Below are 19,596 nucleotides of genomic sequence, written 5' to 3'. Positions count from 1 at the left end.
ATAGAATGTGCACTTTCATATACACTTCTGTGACATGCGTGCCGCGCATCGTTATGATTCATGCATAGAATATGCTTGCTTTTGATTCTGCATAGAATTTGCTTTCAATATTGCATAGAATATGCTCCTGTTTCTTGCATAGAAAATGCTCGTATCTTTTGCATAGAAAATGCACTCTCCCATACTTGCACAGAAAATGCACCTCATTTGCATAGAACATGCATTCACTCGCACTATCTTGTGCCCTTACACTTTGTATCTCACTAGCACTGTCTTGTGCATCTTGTGGTTGTATCTCACTCGCACTATTTTGTAAATTGCATATCAATCGGGCTGTTTAGGGTATCGCACTGTTTAGTGCATTTCAATCGCGCTGTTTAGCGTATCGCACTGTTTAGTGCATTTCAATCGTGCTGTTTAGCGTATTGCACTTTCTCGTGCATTTCAAATCAATCGTGCTGTTTAGCGTATCGCACTGTTTAGTGCATTTCAATCGCGCTGTTTAGCGTATCGCACTGTTTAGTGCATTTCAATCGCGCTGTTTAGCGTATCGCACTGTCTTGTGCATTTCAAAATCACTCGCGCTGTTTAGCGTATCGCACTGTCTTGTGCATTTCATTTCAATCGCGCTATTTAGCGTATCGCACTGTCTTGTGCATTTCAAAATCACTCACGCTGTTTAGCGTATCGCACTGTCTTGTGCATTTCAAAATCAATCGCGCTGTTTAGCGTATCGCACTGTCTTGTGCATTTCAAAATCAATCGCGCTGTTTAGCGTATCGCACTGTCTTGTGCATTTCAAAATCAATCGCGCTGTTTAGCGTATCGCACTGTCTTGTGCATTTCAAAATCAATCGCACTGTTTAGCGTATCGCACTGTCTTGTGCATTTCAAAATCAATCGCACTGTTCTGTGCAGTTTATCATTCGCGCTATTTTGCGCATTGCACTGTTTTGTGCAGTTTACATTCGTGCTATTTTGCGCACCTCAATCGCACTGTTTTGTGCAGTTTACATTCGCGCTATTTTGCGCATTGCACTGTTTTGTGCAGTTTACATCCGCGCTATTTTGCGCATTGCACTGTTTTGTGCAGTTTACATTCGTGCTATTTTGCGCATCGCACTGTTTTGCGCAGTTTACATTTCGCGCTATTTTACGCACCTCAATCGCACTTTCTTGTGCATTTCAAATCACTCGCGCTTTCTTGCGCATCGCACTGTTTTGTGCACCTTACTTGCATTTTGCAAGCATCCTATCGCGCTATCTTGCGCACCTCACTTGTACTTGTTAGTACATTGCATTGTTTTGAATACAAACCGGCTTCGCGTAGCGTATAAGTCCAATTGTCAAAGTCTTCTTTCATCTCATTTGCATCCTGCCCCTGAACTATGCTGGTTTGATTCCTTGCAAAGGGATACGTAGGCAACCTGCGGGTACAACCATTCATTCATTTGTATTTTGTTTGTTTGTCCAAGTTTTCGGCCTTGTCAAAAATAGGTCGTCTCTGGGCTTTGACATTCACTCCCGTCATTCTTATGACTTCCGAGTTCTGTCAAAGAGGGGCAACTGTAGACACCCCATTTTTGACAGCCCATAAGACTTGGGCGTTACTGATGGTTTACTTGGTGATAAAAGGTGTGCAGGGCAAAGACCCAGTTTCTTCGGCAAGGAGAGAGACAAGTCTCAAATTCACACCCCGTTTTGGACCAAAGCTATTTTGGATGGTTTTTAGACCTTAAAACCCTCTCTTTCAAAACTTTTTTTGAAATAAAGTTTTTGCGTTGTTCCGAGGCTCGCATTTTGTCAAACGTTGCGCTTTTCGGTAAACCGAGCAGGGACGAAGTAGAAATGAATGAAAGAGAGATGAAATCTTTGAAAAATCTTTCAAAACACCTTGCTTAGGGGTTTGAAGTTGAAGAAAGGAGGGGAAGGGAGAAGAAACCAAGTTGGAGGAGAAGACAGGCATGAATCTGGGTAGAAGGGAGTCGAGCAGTCCTCGCTGAATCGGGCTTATTAATATGCATACTTGGATTTTAGCTATGAGGCCACCACCGTTGGAAAGCTTACTTCCGGGGCTTCATTTTGCACTCAAGAATCTCTCAAAGCCAAGTCCGGGTAGGAGAGATATGATCAGTTGAAGTTGGGCATCATCCCGGTTGGATCGAATCTGCGCGGCTTCACCAAAAAGGGCATGACTTTTTGCACAGGAGGAATTTTAATGCAAGGTTTGCGCCATTGGAAAGCTAACTTCCGAGGCTTCAATCTAGACACCTACCAGACACTTTTTGACCTTGGAAGCATCTGTCGGCAATCTATTTATCCGACCGGCAATTTATTGTGCCGACCGGCCATTTATTTTGGCCGACGACCTCATTTTCTGGCCAGTTTGACCTTTTTGCACCTTCCAGGCATGGTGCATCCCAGCTGTGCCAGCTGGGATGCACAGACCCTGCTCCTCGTGCATATATGTGGCTATTTTGTACCTTTGACCACCTTTGACCCCTCTTTTTGCACCCTTTGCTCAAGGCTTCTTGAGGAAGCTTTGATCCCTTGTCTTGGCTTCCTCAAGAAGCTTGGCCAGCTGTCTTAGCTTCCTCTAGAAGCCTTGACCTCCTTTGCCCCTTTTGCCCCTTTTACTTAGCTTCTTTGAGAAGCTTAAACCATTTCCCTTTGCCTATATAAGAAACCCATCCTCCTCCATTTTTTTGGTTTAGCAAAAACCAAACCTAGGGCATATATATCTGATATATATACCCTCTCTCTATATATCTCCCTCTCTCTCATCCTTTGTGTGTGTTTAAGAGCCTTAAAGTGTGTTTTGACCATAGTATTGCACCAACACACACACCATTACACCACACTTCGACTTGAGAGGCCTTGAGGGTTTGTTCTTGGAGTTTTAAGCTGGTTTTGATCACAAGAAGAGGTCTGACCTTGCTGTTCATCAAAGGTTCTTCAAGGGTAACTTCTTTGCTTTAGTTTCCCCATTTTTGCACACACTTTTAGCCTATCTTTCTTTCTGATTTAAGCTTTGTGTATAACTGAAAAAAGTCTTTTTTTTAGCTCCTTTTTAAGTTTGTTCAAGAACACTTTTGTGTTTGGGGTTGTTTGACCCCTCTTAGGCCTTGTTTGGCCTCATTTTTGTGCATTTTTAGTGAGCTTCGGGACCACCTTGTTTGGGCCTCCTCACCACTGAAATCTTGAGGGATTTCAGTGGTGAGGATGGTGGTTTAAGGTCCTAAGAAGGAGAGGGCCATCCCCTCTCCTTGTTGTCTTGTTTGATGCCCTTTTTGGCCTTACAAAGGGGCCTACATTTGCACACTTCTTGAGCTCAGTTCAGGCAATTTTCAGTGGGTTCTAGGGCCCTCAGAACTCATTTTCAGAGTTGATTTGGTCTTGCTAAATGTCTATCTTGCATGTGCTTAATAACTCCTTGCATGGCCCTCTAAAGTAACTCATCATTTTTGCATGCCATAGTTGCGTATCAGTGGTTATTTGGGCCTATTTTTACATGTTTTATTCACTAATTTTTGATGGTTTGGTGAGATTCCATGTGCATCATATACTTGCCATACAACCCATGTTTGCTAGTCAAAGTTGCATACTATTTTAGTCCATCTTGCTAACATCTTTTGGCCATGCTTTGAACTGGAAATATCACTGCTGGAAATAGGGCTTTTAGCGGCGTTTTAAAAACGCCGCTATATCTGTCAAAAACGCCGTTAATTAATTTTGTGGCGTTTAGTACCAAACGTCGAAGCTGCGGCCGTCGCTGTAGCTTTGCGACGTTTTAAAAACGTCGTGATATTAGTATAGGAGGCGTTTTAAAAAACGCCGCAAAATGTCTCACTATACACACGCTGACGTCACCAACGATATTTAGCGACGTTTTTGAAACGCCGTTGTATCTGTGTAAAAAATATGACCGTTACTATTGAGGGTTTAGGAGGCGTTTGTAGAAACGCCGTCATATCTTTTTTTTTTTTTTTTTTTTTTTTTTTTTGGTGAGATTGTGCTAATTTTATTTGATTAAATTAAAAAGAATACCTGTAAGAAAATATTGAATTTGGTTTCTCATTCAATTAATAAAAAAATACTTGTAATAAAACTAACGTACAAAATATTAACTCCCATTCAAATACCTGTGATAAAACTAACAGATAAAATAGTAACTCCCATTCAAATAACAAATAAAGCATTAATTCAGTTTCTCATTCAATTAATATCCAATCACCATTACCCACAAAATAACATATCCAAATCCAAAAACCATGTTTTTACATTGTCCATGTAGCTTTTGCCAGAAGGAAACAAACTGGGAGTGATTCCAGCTCTATGAAACATACTGGGTTGTCTCCTGTCCTTGAGAAAGAAAGGGGAGGGTCTTTCCCTATTGCCTGTTTGATAAAAGTGTCAAGTGAATCATTCCCCTCTGATTTCATAGCATCTGGGGTGCCACTGTCCTATTCATTTTGTATTAAACAAAAAGCTCCATCATATAACAACCTACCATAATAAACATAGTGATGACTTCACCTCTCATCCAACCACATCCATAAGATCACCTTCATAGAATTCAATTTTCATCCAAACTAGTACCTATAGCAATCTTGGATTAAATTGACAAAAGCAGGTGGCCATCAAAGTACAAAAACTTAATCTACCTATCAAGCACTCTGTGCCCATCATCTACGCAATATAACATTGGGTAAACTAATATCCCTAACAATTTGTGCTCATAGCAACATTGGATATCAAGTTATACATCATTCACCTTGAAGTTTGAAATTTTATGGAAGGAAAATTGGTTCATGGAAATCGAAGGTAATCTAATTTTATAACTGCTTATCTGGATGAAACATTTATCACCACCAGAAATGAGACCTGTGTAAAATCTATGATACTGCTATAGATGTCAAAACAAGCTTATTGACACATGAAATACTCAAGTTACTCAAGAGTATCACATATCTATAGCATTCTCTTTCCTATATCTATATCTTTAGAAGAACACTGAATGAACTTTCCTATAAGCCACTAATTGTCAGTAAGATTATTAGCATTCTCTTTGTTTTTCTATACGCATGCAATCTCTTAATATTTAAAACAATGATGCCAAAAGAGAAGAGAGTATTATAACCCAGTTCAATGTCAGACTATGTCCCTACAAAGTTCCACATAACCTCCAACAAACAATAAAGAATGTCACTGGCTATAAATCCTGAAACTATAAAATGAAAATTTCAAAACAGCTGTGTGTTAACAACCAAATCCTGGCTGCAAATGCAAGATGCAACCATGAGAAGTCAATCTCTTCTAGACAGTACTCATTGCTTGCTTATGTGCTGTCACTATGGTTACACTACTGAGGAGTTTTTAGTTCCAACAAAGGAATCAGCCTGTGGTTTTCTTGTGTCCGAATCTCCAGAAATCCCCTCTTTCTTTCTTTTGTTAATTCTTTTATAAGTTGAATGCTTCTGTACTAATGTTTTAGTTCATATCCACTTTATTTGAAGTGTGCCAGGAGGCTTACTTGCAGAGCTTAAACATATTTCAGCTTGGTGTGTGCATCCTAGCACTTGAAAGGAGTTTTTCTTTCAAACTTCATCTCATTTTCCAGCAGTGGTTCTAGTTTAGATACTTCTGCAACATAGAGAAGCATACTGTACAGCCAACAGGAGAACATTCTCCAACAAAATTAATTACAACTACAGAATTCTGCAATAGTAATACAAACACAAGTTATAGATACAAGTATTTGTTTTCAAGTCAAGCACGGAGAAACTAAAAGCATTCACTAATCTACTTCAATAGGTTAGAAAGAAACTGCATATAACAAGATCCAACCTCCTTGGAGTCTGGTCTTAACAACCCACAGTGGATTTGCTGCAATTTCTGTGACAGCACCAGCACCTGAAGCAGCAATCATATTCGCACCAAATGTAAGTTGAGAACTGTTATTCACTGTATTATCACAGTATGAAATGTTAAAAGAAATTAAAACAATCAACTGAACAAAAATCAGCAATTATATTAACACGGAAGAAGGATAAAAACATGTAGCAAAACCTTATAAAACAATGAAAAAAATATTGTTGGGAGAGATTGGCTTGCGCCAGCTTTTAAATTAAGGGGGGAAAGTGAGAGGATTCTACTACATTTTGCACAAACAATTACCAAAGAGGTAGCTTCTAATATGGTTGTTTTCCCAAAATGACTGGATGAAACTAGAAATACAGATATTGCTTTGCCCCTGAAAGAATTCCCAGGGAGAACAGATTACTAGATAAATAAAGAAGAAGCAAAGGATAAGATTGGAACATTCATAAGACCCACATGCAGTAGTAACAACAAAAATTGCCTTAGAACACTGGTAAATGAGCCCGCTCCATGGGCAAAATCACACATCTTTTCATGATATTTGCATCAAACAAAATCACACATCTTCTTCACACAAAATCACACATCTTCTTCACACATCTTCATCAAACAACCATGTAACTTCTTTTCATGATATTTGCATCAAACAAAATCACACATCTTCTTCACACACACACACACCTAAACAAACCCACACAACACAAGCTCTTCTAAAAACATAAAAACCATAAACAGAGAGAGTGTGGACAAAAACAGTCAAGCATAGCAGTCTAACCATGGCAGTCATGAACAGTCTAGCACCTAAGCATAGCATTCTTGCATCAAGCAGACAAAGTTCGACAAAAACAGCAGCGAACTGTCAAATTTATCTAGTGATAGCATGCACATTGGACTACTTGCAGCTGCAGCTCATGCTGCTGCTACTAATAGCTATTTCACTAATGCTGCTACCTTACAAATCAAATGAACATAAACCACGAACCAGTGATATTAGTACGTTTACCTTGTTAGTTCTTCTTCTTCTTCTTATTCTTCTTCTCTTTCTTTGAAAGGTGAACCTATATTTAATAAGAGCAAGTATTGTAATTAATAAGATATGTTATTTGTCAAAAAAGCTTTGATTAAATGATTGCTCACCTCTTGGGATGAAAATGCATGAGATTGTTGTTGATGTGACATTGGCCGAACAGTGGGATGACTACTAAGTGAATCCACAACCTATCATTCAATAAGAGACTTAAATTGTATATTAGCTCTAGGCAATTTAAAGTAATAACTAGTAAAAATAATTAAAATACCTGCTGCCTATGTAATGGGTTTGATGGTGCAACAACTGGATCAACGGGCACGCCTGCAGCTTGCAATTGAGATTCCAAAAATTGAATTCGTGACTGAAAATCTGTGCGTATAGCCTGAATTTGTTTCTCCATTACTTCATTCATCTTCGACTCAAACTGCATTTGATACCGTTGAAGTTGCTCTTGAACTTGTTCTTGAACTTGAGTTTGGAAGAGACGATTCTGCTCTTGTGACCGCCTATATCCACCTCCAAAAACATCAGTGGGTGACGGTCCCAATCCAAACGTCCGAACACGACCAGGTCGCTCTGGGCCCATAATTTGTGTGAAGATTTGCTCCTGTAATGCTGCAGGGTCAGTAGAAGATCCCTCCATGTGCTCTGCTAACTCATTCATTTGAGTCTGCAAGTTTGAATTCAATAATTAGCCTCCAATATAAATATAAATCATATTAAAAGTCCAAAGATAAAGTAGTATTACATACCATAACCTCATTAACTGAATCACTATTTGACGTCCCATCTTTCATGTATGCGGCCATCCACACCTGTGACCTACTAGCAGGAACCCCATTGTTCTTTTTGGTCTCCTATAAATGAAAGACAACCAAAATCTTAAGATAAATAAGAAAATTAAATAATTAAGCAATTAAATATGTGAACAAGTGTAAATAAAATAAACAACTAAGCAAATAACATCTGTTTTTGTAGAACTGGTATAAATTCATTATGGTGCAAATTGTTGACACCTTTTTAGCACATATAGACAGCTATAGATGACAAAGAATGAAAAGGATGAATGGAGAGAATAATTATACCTCCAGTCGAACTACTGAGAAAGGCTTTCGGCCTGTCCTATGATGTAATGTCTTCTTCTTCCGGATTTTTCTATTCTTCTTGCTTGATTTCTGTCCAATATGAAATTTATTTAAGATGTTATAAAAAATTATCATATATAAACATTGTTTCACATAAATAAAATTTTACCGATGCACTCTGAGTGCCCCAATAGTAGACCAAAGCCCGCCACTGATCCTCATGTACTCTATCTGGTCGATGAGCCAACCTTTCTGCATCATTCTTGAAGGGTTTGTATCCCATTGTTTTCACTCGACTTTTCCAATCTCTCCATTTCTTTCCAAATGAAGCCATTATTGTTCTCTTCATGGATTCATCTGCATCCGTATGAGCCTGCATTACAATTATAGACACTTGTAATATGCAATGTCAACTACACTTGTAATATGCATTTCATATGGAATACAATTGTAACTTATTTCATATTAAATATCCATATATACCTTTATCTCCCTCCATATGTTATCTTTGTTTTGTTTTGGAACATAATGCCAAGTCGTAAAAGTGAGTGGTGCAAGACTCCCATCTCGTGCCAAAACGCCCAAATGTGAAGCAAGGGATGTGTGTCCTTCAACTACTTGATTCAACTCGTTTGGAACAACTTTTAAAATGCCATCTTCACTAGTACCCCATTGACCATGCACATATGTGGGACCCCTTGTCTGCTTTTGTGTGGCTTGACTTGAGCTAGGACCTACAAAACAATAGTAATAAGCTTCATATCAGTTTCTTTATGATGCAGTCAATTGGAAGCTTTCTTTTCTTTTGTGTGGGCCTTTTCACTGTTGATCCAGAAACAAGTAGCAAATTTCAATTTTGATTGAAGCTATGTGAAGGTCATACATGGAAGCTTTCTTTTCTTTTCTTTTTTTAACACAGCCATGTGAAAATAGAACTTGAAAATGATAGGAGGCCCCTCACATCACATGTATACTCATCACAACAGCCACTACTAACACAACAGACAGTCCAAGGAAAATCCATCTATATCAAATATATGAATGAACTATGCACTACCCTCTCTCTCTCTGTCTTCATTCACAGCACAGCAAGGTAGAGAAGTTGTAACAGCCCTTTCAAACACCTCACATGATTTAGGAGGTGCCTCACCCTCTATTACAGTGTTAACCTGGCAGAATAATATAGTTCTGTCAAAGAACAAGGCCCAAGGAGCCAACAGCACAATGACATAGCCATTTGCAACATAGAAAAAGAGACACCCTCAGAGTCTGGGTGCCTCGAGTCTGAATAATTCCAGAGGGTCTTATTGCCTGGTGGTTGCTAAGGCAGGTAATTCAGTGCAACAAACAGAACACAATGTAATAGACAGATGTGCCAAAACTGGAAGGAGACACCATCGCTGGCCAGTGCCTCAAGTCTGGAGGAGTTCCAGGTCTTATTCCAGGTGGTGGGTAAGGCATGTAATTCAGTGCAACAAACATAACATAATGTAAAAGGCAGATGCACTACTTCAGCAAACCTGCAACTGATGCTTGAAGGTTGAAGCACGTTCCCATTGAAACTAGGCTTATGGCCCAAGAAGTTGGGTACCAACCAAGTATCTCCAGAGAAACACTGATATGGGCTTTTCCACACCTTTAACTCACCAAACTTAGATCTGGTTAAGCATAACCACAAGTAGACTTATCAACAAGATATTGTGAGAGGGTACATGATTAGGCTCTTGACCCCTCGAATCCCAAAAAGACAGTGATATTGGAACTATTTGAAGCCTGATCAGAGTAATACTGGTAAACACCGATTGGCACTAGGTTTGACCCAAAATTCTGGCAGTACATCTTCCATGGCATGGTTCATGACGACCAAAGATTATTAAAAGCTTACACAATGCATCATTCAGCCTGACAACATGTAACATGTAAACACAAAGCGGATGTGAAAAAGTCCTGTCATCCGAGATAACTACATACCAGCAGCCACTTCCATTGGAGGATTGAGGCTCAAAACATGCCACATATCGTCGAGGAACAAAAAGCAAAGGAAAGAACACCATAAATTCAACAAACCAACTTCTATCAAGGGCTAGAAGAGCTATATATCTCATTGCTATTATGCTCTCCAAGAACTAAACTATATACCTCTACATTTGAAAATGACAAAAAACAGAGGAGGCACAAATCAAGTCCATGAAAATTCCTTCTGTTTCTGGATTAATTCAAGTCGAAGCAGGCAAAATGGACACACACAAAAAAAGGCTTGTTTTCTCTCCAAACAGGCATTGGTTCTACTATGAACCAAAAAAGGTCTATGTGGTGGAACCTACTGCGCCCCAGATAACCCCTAAGATGACTACCAGAGTATCAACTGGAGCTAAAATCACTGAATAAAACACCTTAAATTACAGTTAAATAAACTACCAGATAGCTTTGTTCACTTTTATCCACCTAAAAACCAAATACACAAGGACAAACAAAACAGAGTGGTAAACATGACACTCTAAATATGGGCAGAAAAACCAAAATAAACATCAATGAAAATAAGTCGATACAGGGATTTCAAATGCAATTATCCACTATCATTTTTATTGTTATGCATGATGTACATAATTTATTGTTATGCATGATGTATGATAGATAGGACTACAAATCTAACTCAAAAACACCATAAGAAAATATCAAGCAAAGTTGATACATACCAGCTGAAACAGAGCCATGTGATGTACTACCGCTACGTGATGTGGTAGGAAGACTGCCTGGTGGATGCCATGATGCCGGTGGATCGGGTATGACTTTCATCTTGAGTGTGTTCTGAGTCTCATCTGAACTAGAACTACTAGAGCTTGATTGCTCACTTTCACTAGAAGAATGGTCGAAGCTAGAACTCATAGATAATATCTATAAAAAAACTACAAACATAAGAGTAAGGACATGATAATCTATAAATATCTACTGCATTCAAAACAAAATAAGAGTACATGAAAGGTAAAAATGGCCATTTAAAGAAAGGTACAAAGGTACAAAAGCAAAGATTTTATTAATATGAATATCCATACAGAAAACACAAATGTAAAAGTGAATATGCTGCCAATTACAATATCATATCAGTTCTTCGTCATCTTCAAATTGTGCCTCTGTCGATGCTTCAAGAGGTCCAATAGTTTCATCAACAGTTGTTCCATCAATACCCTGCCTAACCCAATCCATATCCTCCTCACAAGTGAAGGAAGCTACATCTAACTCTTGATCACCAAATCCTTCCACTTCGTTGTGATGTAGTCCTTCATCAATAGTTGGTTGTTCTCCACACACCTCATACAAGTCTCTAGGTTTCATCTTGAGTACAACATTCCAATCTTCATCAACAGAATCATTAACATAAAAGACTTGTTGTGCTTGAGATGCTAGGATGAATGGCTCATCACTGTCTTGTTTCTTCGCATATAACAAGTGATTAAAATTAACTAGTGTAAAACCAAAATCATCCTGCTTGAGTCCCTTATTGTTATCAATCCAGTTACACATGAATAACATGTATCTATGGTCGTGTGAGTAATACAATTCAATAATATCTGTCACATATCCATAGTACGCTACATCACCTTCCACTGGATTAATGTCTTTGGCACTTGCATAGCTAGAAGTCTTTGCCTTCACCATAACCCCACTATTCTGAGTTTTTCTTCTCAACTCACAACTCTTAGTATGATACCTAGTACCATTAATTATATACCCATTAAATCTGGTGGCCTTTCGGCTGGGTCCCAAAGCCAAAATTTTAATCTCTTCTGACAACGCTACATTTTCAGTAGCTAATAGCTCAGCAACCTATTTTTCAAAGAAAGTTATCAATATTAAACATCAATTAACAACTTCAAAAATATAGAAGCACATGGATTGAAAAAATATAGAAGACTTGTGCTTAACATGCACTTACATGAGAATTGAACCATTTGGGAAACTCATCATTGTGACGACGATCCACATCATAATCTCTGAGACGACGATGTGACCGCTTAATAAATTCACGATGTTCCCTACACAATTAAACTACTTGTAAAATGCACGATAATTATAGTTGGTATAAATACATTCACAATGAGACGAAGGTTGCATCTATCTTACTCTCGATATGGGACAACCGCAGCAATGTTAAATAACATATACCGATGAGCCTGTACCCACGTTGTGTTATCAAGAACAAACCCTTTTCCTTTTCCTAAAGCCCGCCCCATTAATATCTCAGGACTGTCACTAACATCGCAATTCCTTAACGGTCGATGCAATTTCGACTCAACATCATGCAAGTACCTTGAGCAAAATGTCATACATTCTTCGACCAAGTATCCCTGTGCAATTGAACCTTCAGGATGACTTCGATTACGCATGTATGATTTAAGTGTCATAAGGTACCTATCAACAAAAAGATGCATACATGACTTCCAAGTATAAACAATCAAATATATACAAAATGGACATTGGAGTAGATTACACACCTTTCTATAAAGTACATCCATCGATATTGCACTGGACCGGCAATCTTCGCTTCCTCTGCTAGGTGAATGGGTAAGTGCTCCATTATATCGAAAAATGATGGAGGAAAAATTCTCTCAAGATGGCAAAGTGTAAGAGCGATTTGGGACTGAAGACGATTTAGATCATCCACCTCTAGGGTTTTGAAACACAAATGCCTGAAGAAATTGCTTAACTCAATTAATGGTTCAACCACTTTCTTCGGTAACAAATTTCTCACTGCTATTGGAAGTATTTGTTGCATGAGTATATGGTTATCATGACTTTTCAGTCCAGATATGCTCCGTTGTTTGAGGTTAACCCGACGAGAAATATTGGATGCGTAACCATCTGGAACTTTGATATTCTTTAGAAGTGTGCAGAATAGACTTTTCTCTCTATTGTTCATGGCAAAACATGCAGGAGGCAAATAATACTTGTTCCCAACCCTTTTCTGAGGATGTAGTGCCTTCCGAATTCCCATATCTTGCAAATCTCGACGAGTATTTAAATTGTCCTTCCCTTTCCCATCAACATTTAATATCGTCCACAATACATTATCACACACGTTCTTTTCAATGTGCATCACATCAAGATTGTGGCGAATCAAATTATGCTCCCAATATGATAGCTCAAAGAAAATACTCTTCTTCTTCCAATTATGACCCGAGCCCTCATTTTCCTCCTTTTCTTTCCCCTTTCTATTCCGTTTGCTAGATTGTTGACGCTTAGAATTCAATTTGAACTTAGGGCCTAGCTGTTGTAGCACATTAGCCCCTGATAACCGAGTTGGACATGATTCGAATTCACAAGTGCCATCAAAAGACGCACTAGCTTTCCGAAATTTGTGACCCCCATTCAACCAGCGACGATGCCCCATGTAACATAATTTCCTTCCGTTCTTCAAATATCGAGAACGAGTATGTGTGTTACAACAAGGACAAGCTAAAGCGCCTTTCGTGCTCCACCCAGACAAAATTGCATAGGCAGGAAAATCATTTATAGTCCACAATAACACAGCATGCATTCGGAACATCTGATTAGTTTCCGCATCATACGTGTCAACACCGTTTTCCCACAGTTCTTTCAATTCATCTACTACAAGGCGTAAGTAGACGTCAATATTATTTCCAGGTGAAGAAGGACCATCAATGAGCAATGTCATCATCATATGAGGCTGCTTCATGCACAACCATGGTGGCAAATTGTATGGCATTATAATAACTGGCCAACTGCTATGAGAGACATTCATTGCCTTGAATGGATTGAATCCATCCGCCGCTAAACCCAGTCTGACATTGCGAGGCTCACTCGCAAACTTGGGATACAAATTATCAACATTTTTCCAAACTGGAGAGTCAGCAGGATGTCTCATTTTGCCGTCATCAATTCGGCCCTCAGCATGCCATCTCATTAAAGAAGATGTTTTGGATGACATAAACAATCTTTGAAGCCTTGGAATCAATGGAAAGTATCTAACAATCTTATGCGGAATTCTTTGTTGCTTCTTCTTAACATCATTCTCCTCCCCCTCAAACTGTTTGTATCTAGGCATATGACACACTATGCAATCATCCATACCAGCTGTTTCCTTCCAATATAGTGAACAATCCCTTGGGCATGCATGTACCTTATGATAATCAAGGCCCAAGTCCCTAAGAAGTTTCCTTGTTGCATAAAATGACTTTGGCAAAGTTTCACCCTTTGGGAACGAATCCTTCAAAAGCTCAAGCAACATCGTGAAAGACTTGTCACTCCATCCACTAAGGCACTTGATGTGCAATAACCGAACAATAAATGAGAGCGTTGAAAACTTCTGACACTCAGGATACAACTCTCTTTCGGCCTCTTTCAATAAACTGAAGAATTTTTCGGTTTTCTCATCTGGACCTTGTTTAATACCAGAACTTGCTGCCTCGTGAATAAAGCTTGGTGGAGGAAGTCCAAATCCTTCGTATAGCATTTCATAAGTTTCATCACCATCGTTCGAATCAGTTTGCCCGACATTCACATTGTGTGGCACAGGCGATGACAAATTCTCCCCATGAAAAATCCAACTGGTGTAACTTGGAAGAAACCCGTTGATCATTAAATGTTCCCCTAACAGGCCTTTCTCCACCAATTTGACATTACGACACCGTTTACATGGGCATGTGACTTCATTCAACAATGGCTTATTTTCGCATGCAAATTTAATAAATTCCTTAACCCCTTGTATGTATTCCGGGTGCAACCTATGTTGATTTATCCAACTTTTATCCATCTGACTCCGTCTTACACTACAAATGTCACTGCCAAATCAACAAAGTTTAAAATTACGATTCCATTTTAATTAATCTCAACCTCAATTAAGTACCTTATAATGCATGCGACATGACATCATTCACCTCTAACTGGTCTCTAATATGTTGGTTCATCCTACTTTCCCATTCAGGAATGCACGGTCAATATTGTAAAAAGCAGTTCATACCGCTTTGTTCATCTCTAACAAAATTTCGGCAGCATCTCCCCATGGTTCTCCAAATACACGACATAGACTAGGTGTACTGCTACACCTTGTCTAGTATGCACTCGGAGAACACAAGGAGTTGCTACACGAAATCTCTACGAGATGGACTATCAGCAGTAGAACTACTAATTACAATACAGACTTGTGCTCCTGAACTGTCCAAACTGGACAATCCAAGAAGAGCTTCATCAAAGATGACTAGGTATCTCTAATGAAGATTCTTGGACGGGTCTAAGGCTATTTATGCATGCATGCACCATTAATGATTGCATCCCGGTAGTGCAATCTAAATTAGCACTATCAAGCATACTAGAAGCATATCTAGTATGAAGCATATTAATGAAGAAACCAAAAGCTTCTACAATGCTCTTGATAGATTATTATAGATTCAAGAAATACATTGCTCTCTCAAATCCATCAATAATAGAATAATTTTGGCAGGAACTCATGGATGTGGGAAGTTCAAACCCACTACCCAAACCAATAACTGTACCAAAGCTCGAATACTTCTGATGATGATTCAAAAAACACCAAAGAGCAGCCACCAAATGAGGAATCACATTCACAATCACAATCACAACCACAACCACAATCATATGATAGAACAAAATTATTTTTATCAACTAAAAGCACAACATAAGATGTGATAAGAAATTGCTTTGCTTCTAAATTAATGCTCATACAAGGACACATAAACTACCAAAGTCAGACTCTTGGAACTCAAGAGAAAGTGAAAAATCTATAAACTTAGTCATAGTTTTGATGAACATCCAATGAGAAAGACAATCATAGTTTCTTGAAAAATTCAAAACCCAACATAAACATAAACGCGCTACTAAAAAATAAAGCACAAAAAATAAATGAATTTTTTTCTGAGGGTAATTGAGACCAACTAAATTAACAATTCACAGACAAAATCACCCTATTATCATATTCAAGGGGGCAATCCATGGTTAATATCACAATAATTGATCATTACGGAAAAAAGATTCATCAAGCACTATATATATACACATATATTTCACAAAAACAAAGATTATAGGAGAGTAAGATAAAGGAATTGAGATCAAATAAATTAGTAACAATTAACAAAATCAAATACCCTATGAAGAGACTGGCACACCTTTGCTGGCAAAACATTGACAAAGAGAGGATTAAAAAGAAAAGAGGACCAGAATGAAAGTGTTTTTTTATTGAACAAAATAAACCTATAATTTCTAACATCATAATGAAAAGTCTAATTTTAGTTCAAAAATCATAATGAAGAGTGAGGAAGGGCATTGTTACCTCACTTACTTATGACTTCAAACAAACAGGGCATCAATGAAAATGATAATGGGTACTCATTAAAGAATGAGCAACTGTTGTATTCAATGACCAAGTAATCAATTGTTAACATTAAAATTTGTATTAATATGATCAAACTTGGAATATTCACTCACCTCTGGGCACAATTTTATGGTGCGTTAGTGTTTCAAATAAACATAATAACAAATTACATAGATCTACCCCACAAAGAGCTTTTAAAAGCCAAGTTTCTCCTTTCTTTCTAGTTAATAATTTTTCACAAAAGCTTTTGGCAACTAGTAGGAAGAGTCAACAATGCAATAACATTATATCTTCCCATGACCAAAAGTGGTGCTAATCACCAAATTTTAGAGACAAACAAGATTACTGTCTTCACAGAGACCATTTCACTACTATAAGAGCGATCAAAACATAAAACAGCTCTTATCACCAACCTAATTTCCATCCTACAATTTCCAGTTATCATAATATTCATCTGTATATGTGTTTATCATATCTAACCATCTATCTCTCTCTATATATATATACAAAGAGGAAAAAAATGCTCCTTTAAATTGCCCGCTTAAGAACAAGAGGGTCCTTTCCAATTGGCATCAATGCAAATGATGTCCAGGATTGACTTAGAAGATGGTGCATAACACTCCTATTTTGGAGTCGCCTCTTGGGCTTGGAGCCCAAATAGGCAACCCGTAAGATAGGCCGTTAGGTTCAAGGTTTCAAATAACTAACAGTATCAAAATATATATCAGTATCAATGATATAGTCATATATCAGTCAATATCAACTGTTATATTCCAAGTTTGATCATAAAATGGCCTTGCTAATAAATGTATTGACTACTCTCTTAGTAGGTTTTGAATTTTGTACCTACACTTGTGAACCTCAAAGTCTTGAATTAAGGATGGATTAGCAAGGCACATTCTGAAGCTTGGCTCTCCAATGAATTTTTGGTATCTCATAGATTGAAAAAAAAAGTTAAAAAAAAAATTATTCATATCATTATTTATATTAAATTAACCCTAGTTTATAAAACAAAAACATATAAAATAGGAAAACTAAATCAATATGAAATAGGGAATGTAACTTAAATTTCAAAAAATCTTCAAAAATTAAATCAAATTGAATACTTATGCTCTGTTTGAGTAAGTGAAAAATATTAATCAGAGAGCTAGACAATCTTAAATGTTAATCCCGAATACAAAGGAAAGCAAGCATTGTCTCTTACAGTTCAGCAACAGAGAGCTAGACAGTCTTCATTTTTCCCAAAAACCAGAAATAGAGCGAGACAGAGAGAGAGAGCGAGTACCGATTACAGTTCAGAAACAAAGTAGACTATTCAATGGAGGTTGAAATGCGAGTAATCGACGGGTCAGAGTTCAGATCTGAATCTTCGAAATCGCTTCAATGGAGCTTCGAAATCGCAGGCGATGGAGCTTCAATCTGAATCTTCGATGAAGCATAGATTTGAAAGTTCGATGGAGCTTCGATCTGAATCGATCTGAATCTTCGATAGAGCTTAGAGAGGGTTGAGAGAGAGAGACAGAGATCTGTCCGTATGTATTAAGGGTTGAGAGAGAGAGAGAGAGAGAGGGGGGAGAGATCTGTCCGTATGTATTCAGATTCAAATATGGTTCAAAAAAAAAAAAAGGAAAAAAAAAAAAGAGGCGCGTGTGGCTACCGCATTCGGAGGCGTTTCTAAACGCCTCCCATTATAAAACGGTGTCGTTTTGTGAAATAGAATAGGCGGCGCTTTATAAAACGCCGTTAAATACTCATAACAGTGACGTTTAAATAAACGTCGCTATAAAAACGCCACCACATCCTCTTTTTCCTGTAGTGTATGCATGTTTTGGGACTGCCTTGACTCTGTCTTCATGCTTCATAATCAAATAATGCATGCTTTGTATAGCTATAGGCCAATGCGTATGCCTAGTTTTGTGTTTCGGGGCCATTCCGTGCATCGGGTGCCATGTTTCCATGCTTCGGGGCTGTTTTGTATCACATTTCAGTGCTGGAATTACATGCTTGTATGCCATATTTCATGCCTTGCCATGCCCTGTTAGAGTTGCATACTATGCCTTAGGTTTGGTCCTCGGTTTGCGTGCATGCGTGCACGCGTTTCGAGAGTCTCATTTTCATCTAATGGCCACTGTTTTGGACCTAGTAGAGAGCTGTCCAAGTTAGTGTAAGACCATCCTTTGCATGTTGACGCATGCTCACCTTGTGTGTTGTGGCATACTTGTGTGTTGTTGCATGTTTAGGTTGCTTAATATGATGCATGCCTTGCACACTTGCATGCTTAGATCACATCTTGTATGCTTGTCACTCCCATTATTATTCCATATCTTGCATGCTTGCTCATTTAGGTTGTGCGCCTAACATGCATTGTGCATTACTTGCTTGCATGCCCATGTTGCATACTTAATTAACATGCCTAGGTCGCATTGCATGAGCATACATCCCTTGCCTCTTGATCAATCATGATAGGGGTTGGGGCCCTTTGATGTGTTTTGTGCTTGCATTTCATTTGATATCAAAGTTGCAAAACTTGGCCTCTTAGGCCATCATGCGTAATTGATGGCCCGAGGGTCGAGGGGCATACTCCCTTGAGTCCATTACATGATTGGGAGAGTGGCCATGCATACACTTGCTTGAAATTCCCTGCCATACGCTGTCTATTCTTGTTGCTGTCAAAAACCAGATTCTGCAGGAACTTTCTGCCGACCGGCAATCCTTCCTGGGCCGGTAGCTTCATCAGCAGTCGATGGATATTTTCAATGGCCGGTGGACATTTCCTTCAGCCGATGGTGTTCCACAGTGTTCAGGGGACCTATCCCAGAACTTTGGCAATTTTCAGAGAAGCAGGGCAGTGTAAACCGAGGCGGCAGTGGTATGGTACGGACTTTCCGGGCGAGACGGGTTCGAGCGTGCATCATTCGCGCATCCCAAGGCGGGGGGCTATGGCCACCTTTCTTTTTGCATTCATTCTATTAATTAATTAGAAATTCTGTAATAATTTATGCGTTTATTATTCGGACTGTAATATTTATTTGGACCCTCCGAGTGAGGGCAATTATGTAATAAGTGTGCGTGAGTGTGTGTATGTCTTCCAACCCCACGTCTTTCTTCCCTTTTATTTACCCGCTTTGATGGCTAGTAATAGGACATGTTTAATTTAGCATACCTTATGCTATGCATGCGTGCATCATTCATCAGTATTGCATGCACCGGGCTCGGTACATCATGCTAACTGCATTTGTATTTCAATTCCAAAT

The 19,596-nt window shown here is 38.6% G+C and overlaps 2 protein-coding genes across 2 annotated transcripts; both read right to left on the bottom strand.

Moving 5' to 3' along the window:
- Positions 1-6,879: 6,879 nt before the first annotated feature.
- Positions 6,880-12,170, bottom strand: LOC145804397 (uncharacterized). Its single transcript, XM_082898149.1, has 10 exons — positions 12,118-12,170; positions 11,930-12,029; positions 10,692-10,890; positions 8,479-8,729; positions 8,165-8,368; positions 7,996-8,085; positions 7,663-7,767; positions 7,179-7,580; positions 7,018-7,098; positions 6,880-6,938 (listed from the first exon to the last, which is right to left on the bottom strand). Exons 1-10 carry the CDS (start codon positions 12,153-12,155, stop codon positions 6,888-6,890), a joined length of 1,521 nt encoding a protein of 506 aa, XP_082754275.1. The 5' UTR covers positions 12,156-12,170; the 3' UTR covers positions 6,880-6,887.
- A 278-nt stretch (positions 12,171-12,448) lies between these two features.
- Positions 12,449-14,767, bottom strand: LOC145804375 (uncharacterized). Its single transcript, XM_082898059.1, has one exon. The coding sequence runs from the start codon at positions 14,765-14,767 to the stop codon at positions 12,449-12,451; it is 2,319 nt and encodes a 772-aa protein (XP_082754185.1).
- Positions 14,768-19,596: the final 4,829 nt, after the last annotated feature.

The sequence above is a fragment of the Camellia sinensis genome, chromosome 12 (assembly GCF_055761805.1).
Source record: "Camellia sinensis isolate YWXY chromosome 12, ASM5576180v1, whole genome shotgun sequence".
Taxonomy (NCBI): Eukaryota; Viridiplantae; Streptophyta; class Magnoliopsida; order Ericales; family Theaceae; genus Camellia; species Camellia sinensis.
The sequence above is the reverse complement of the archived record's forward strand: the minus strand, read 5'-3'. Positions and strand labels throughout refer to the sequence as shown.

Excerpts from the sequence above, each read along its gene's own strand:
- LOC145804397 (XM_082898149.1), bottom strand. The coding sequence starts at position 12,155 with ATGTTATTTAACATTGCTGCGGTTGTCCCATATCGAGA. Across the intron at positions 8,730-10,691 it reads ACATGGCTCTGTTTCAGCTG|GTCCTAGCTCAAGTCAAGCC; the intron begins GTATGTATCAAC and ends ATTGTTTTGTAG. Across the intron at positions 7,099-7,178 it reads ACCCATTACATAGGCAGCAG|GTTGTGGATTCACTTAGTAG; the intron begins GTATTTTAATTA and ends ATTGAATGATAG.
- LOC145804375 (XM_082898059.1), bottom strand. The coding sequence starts at position 14,767 with ATGGATAAAAGTTGGATAAATCAACATAGGTTGCACCCGGAATACATA.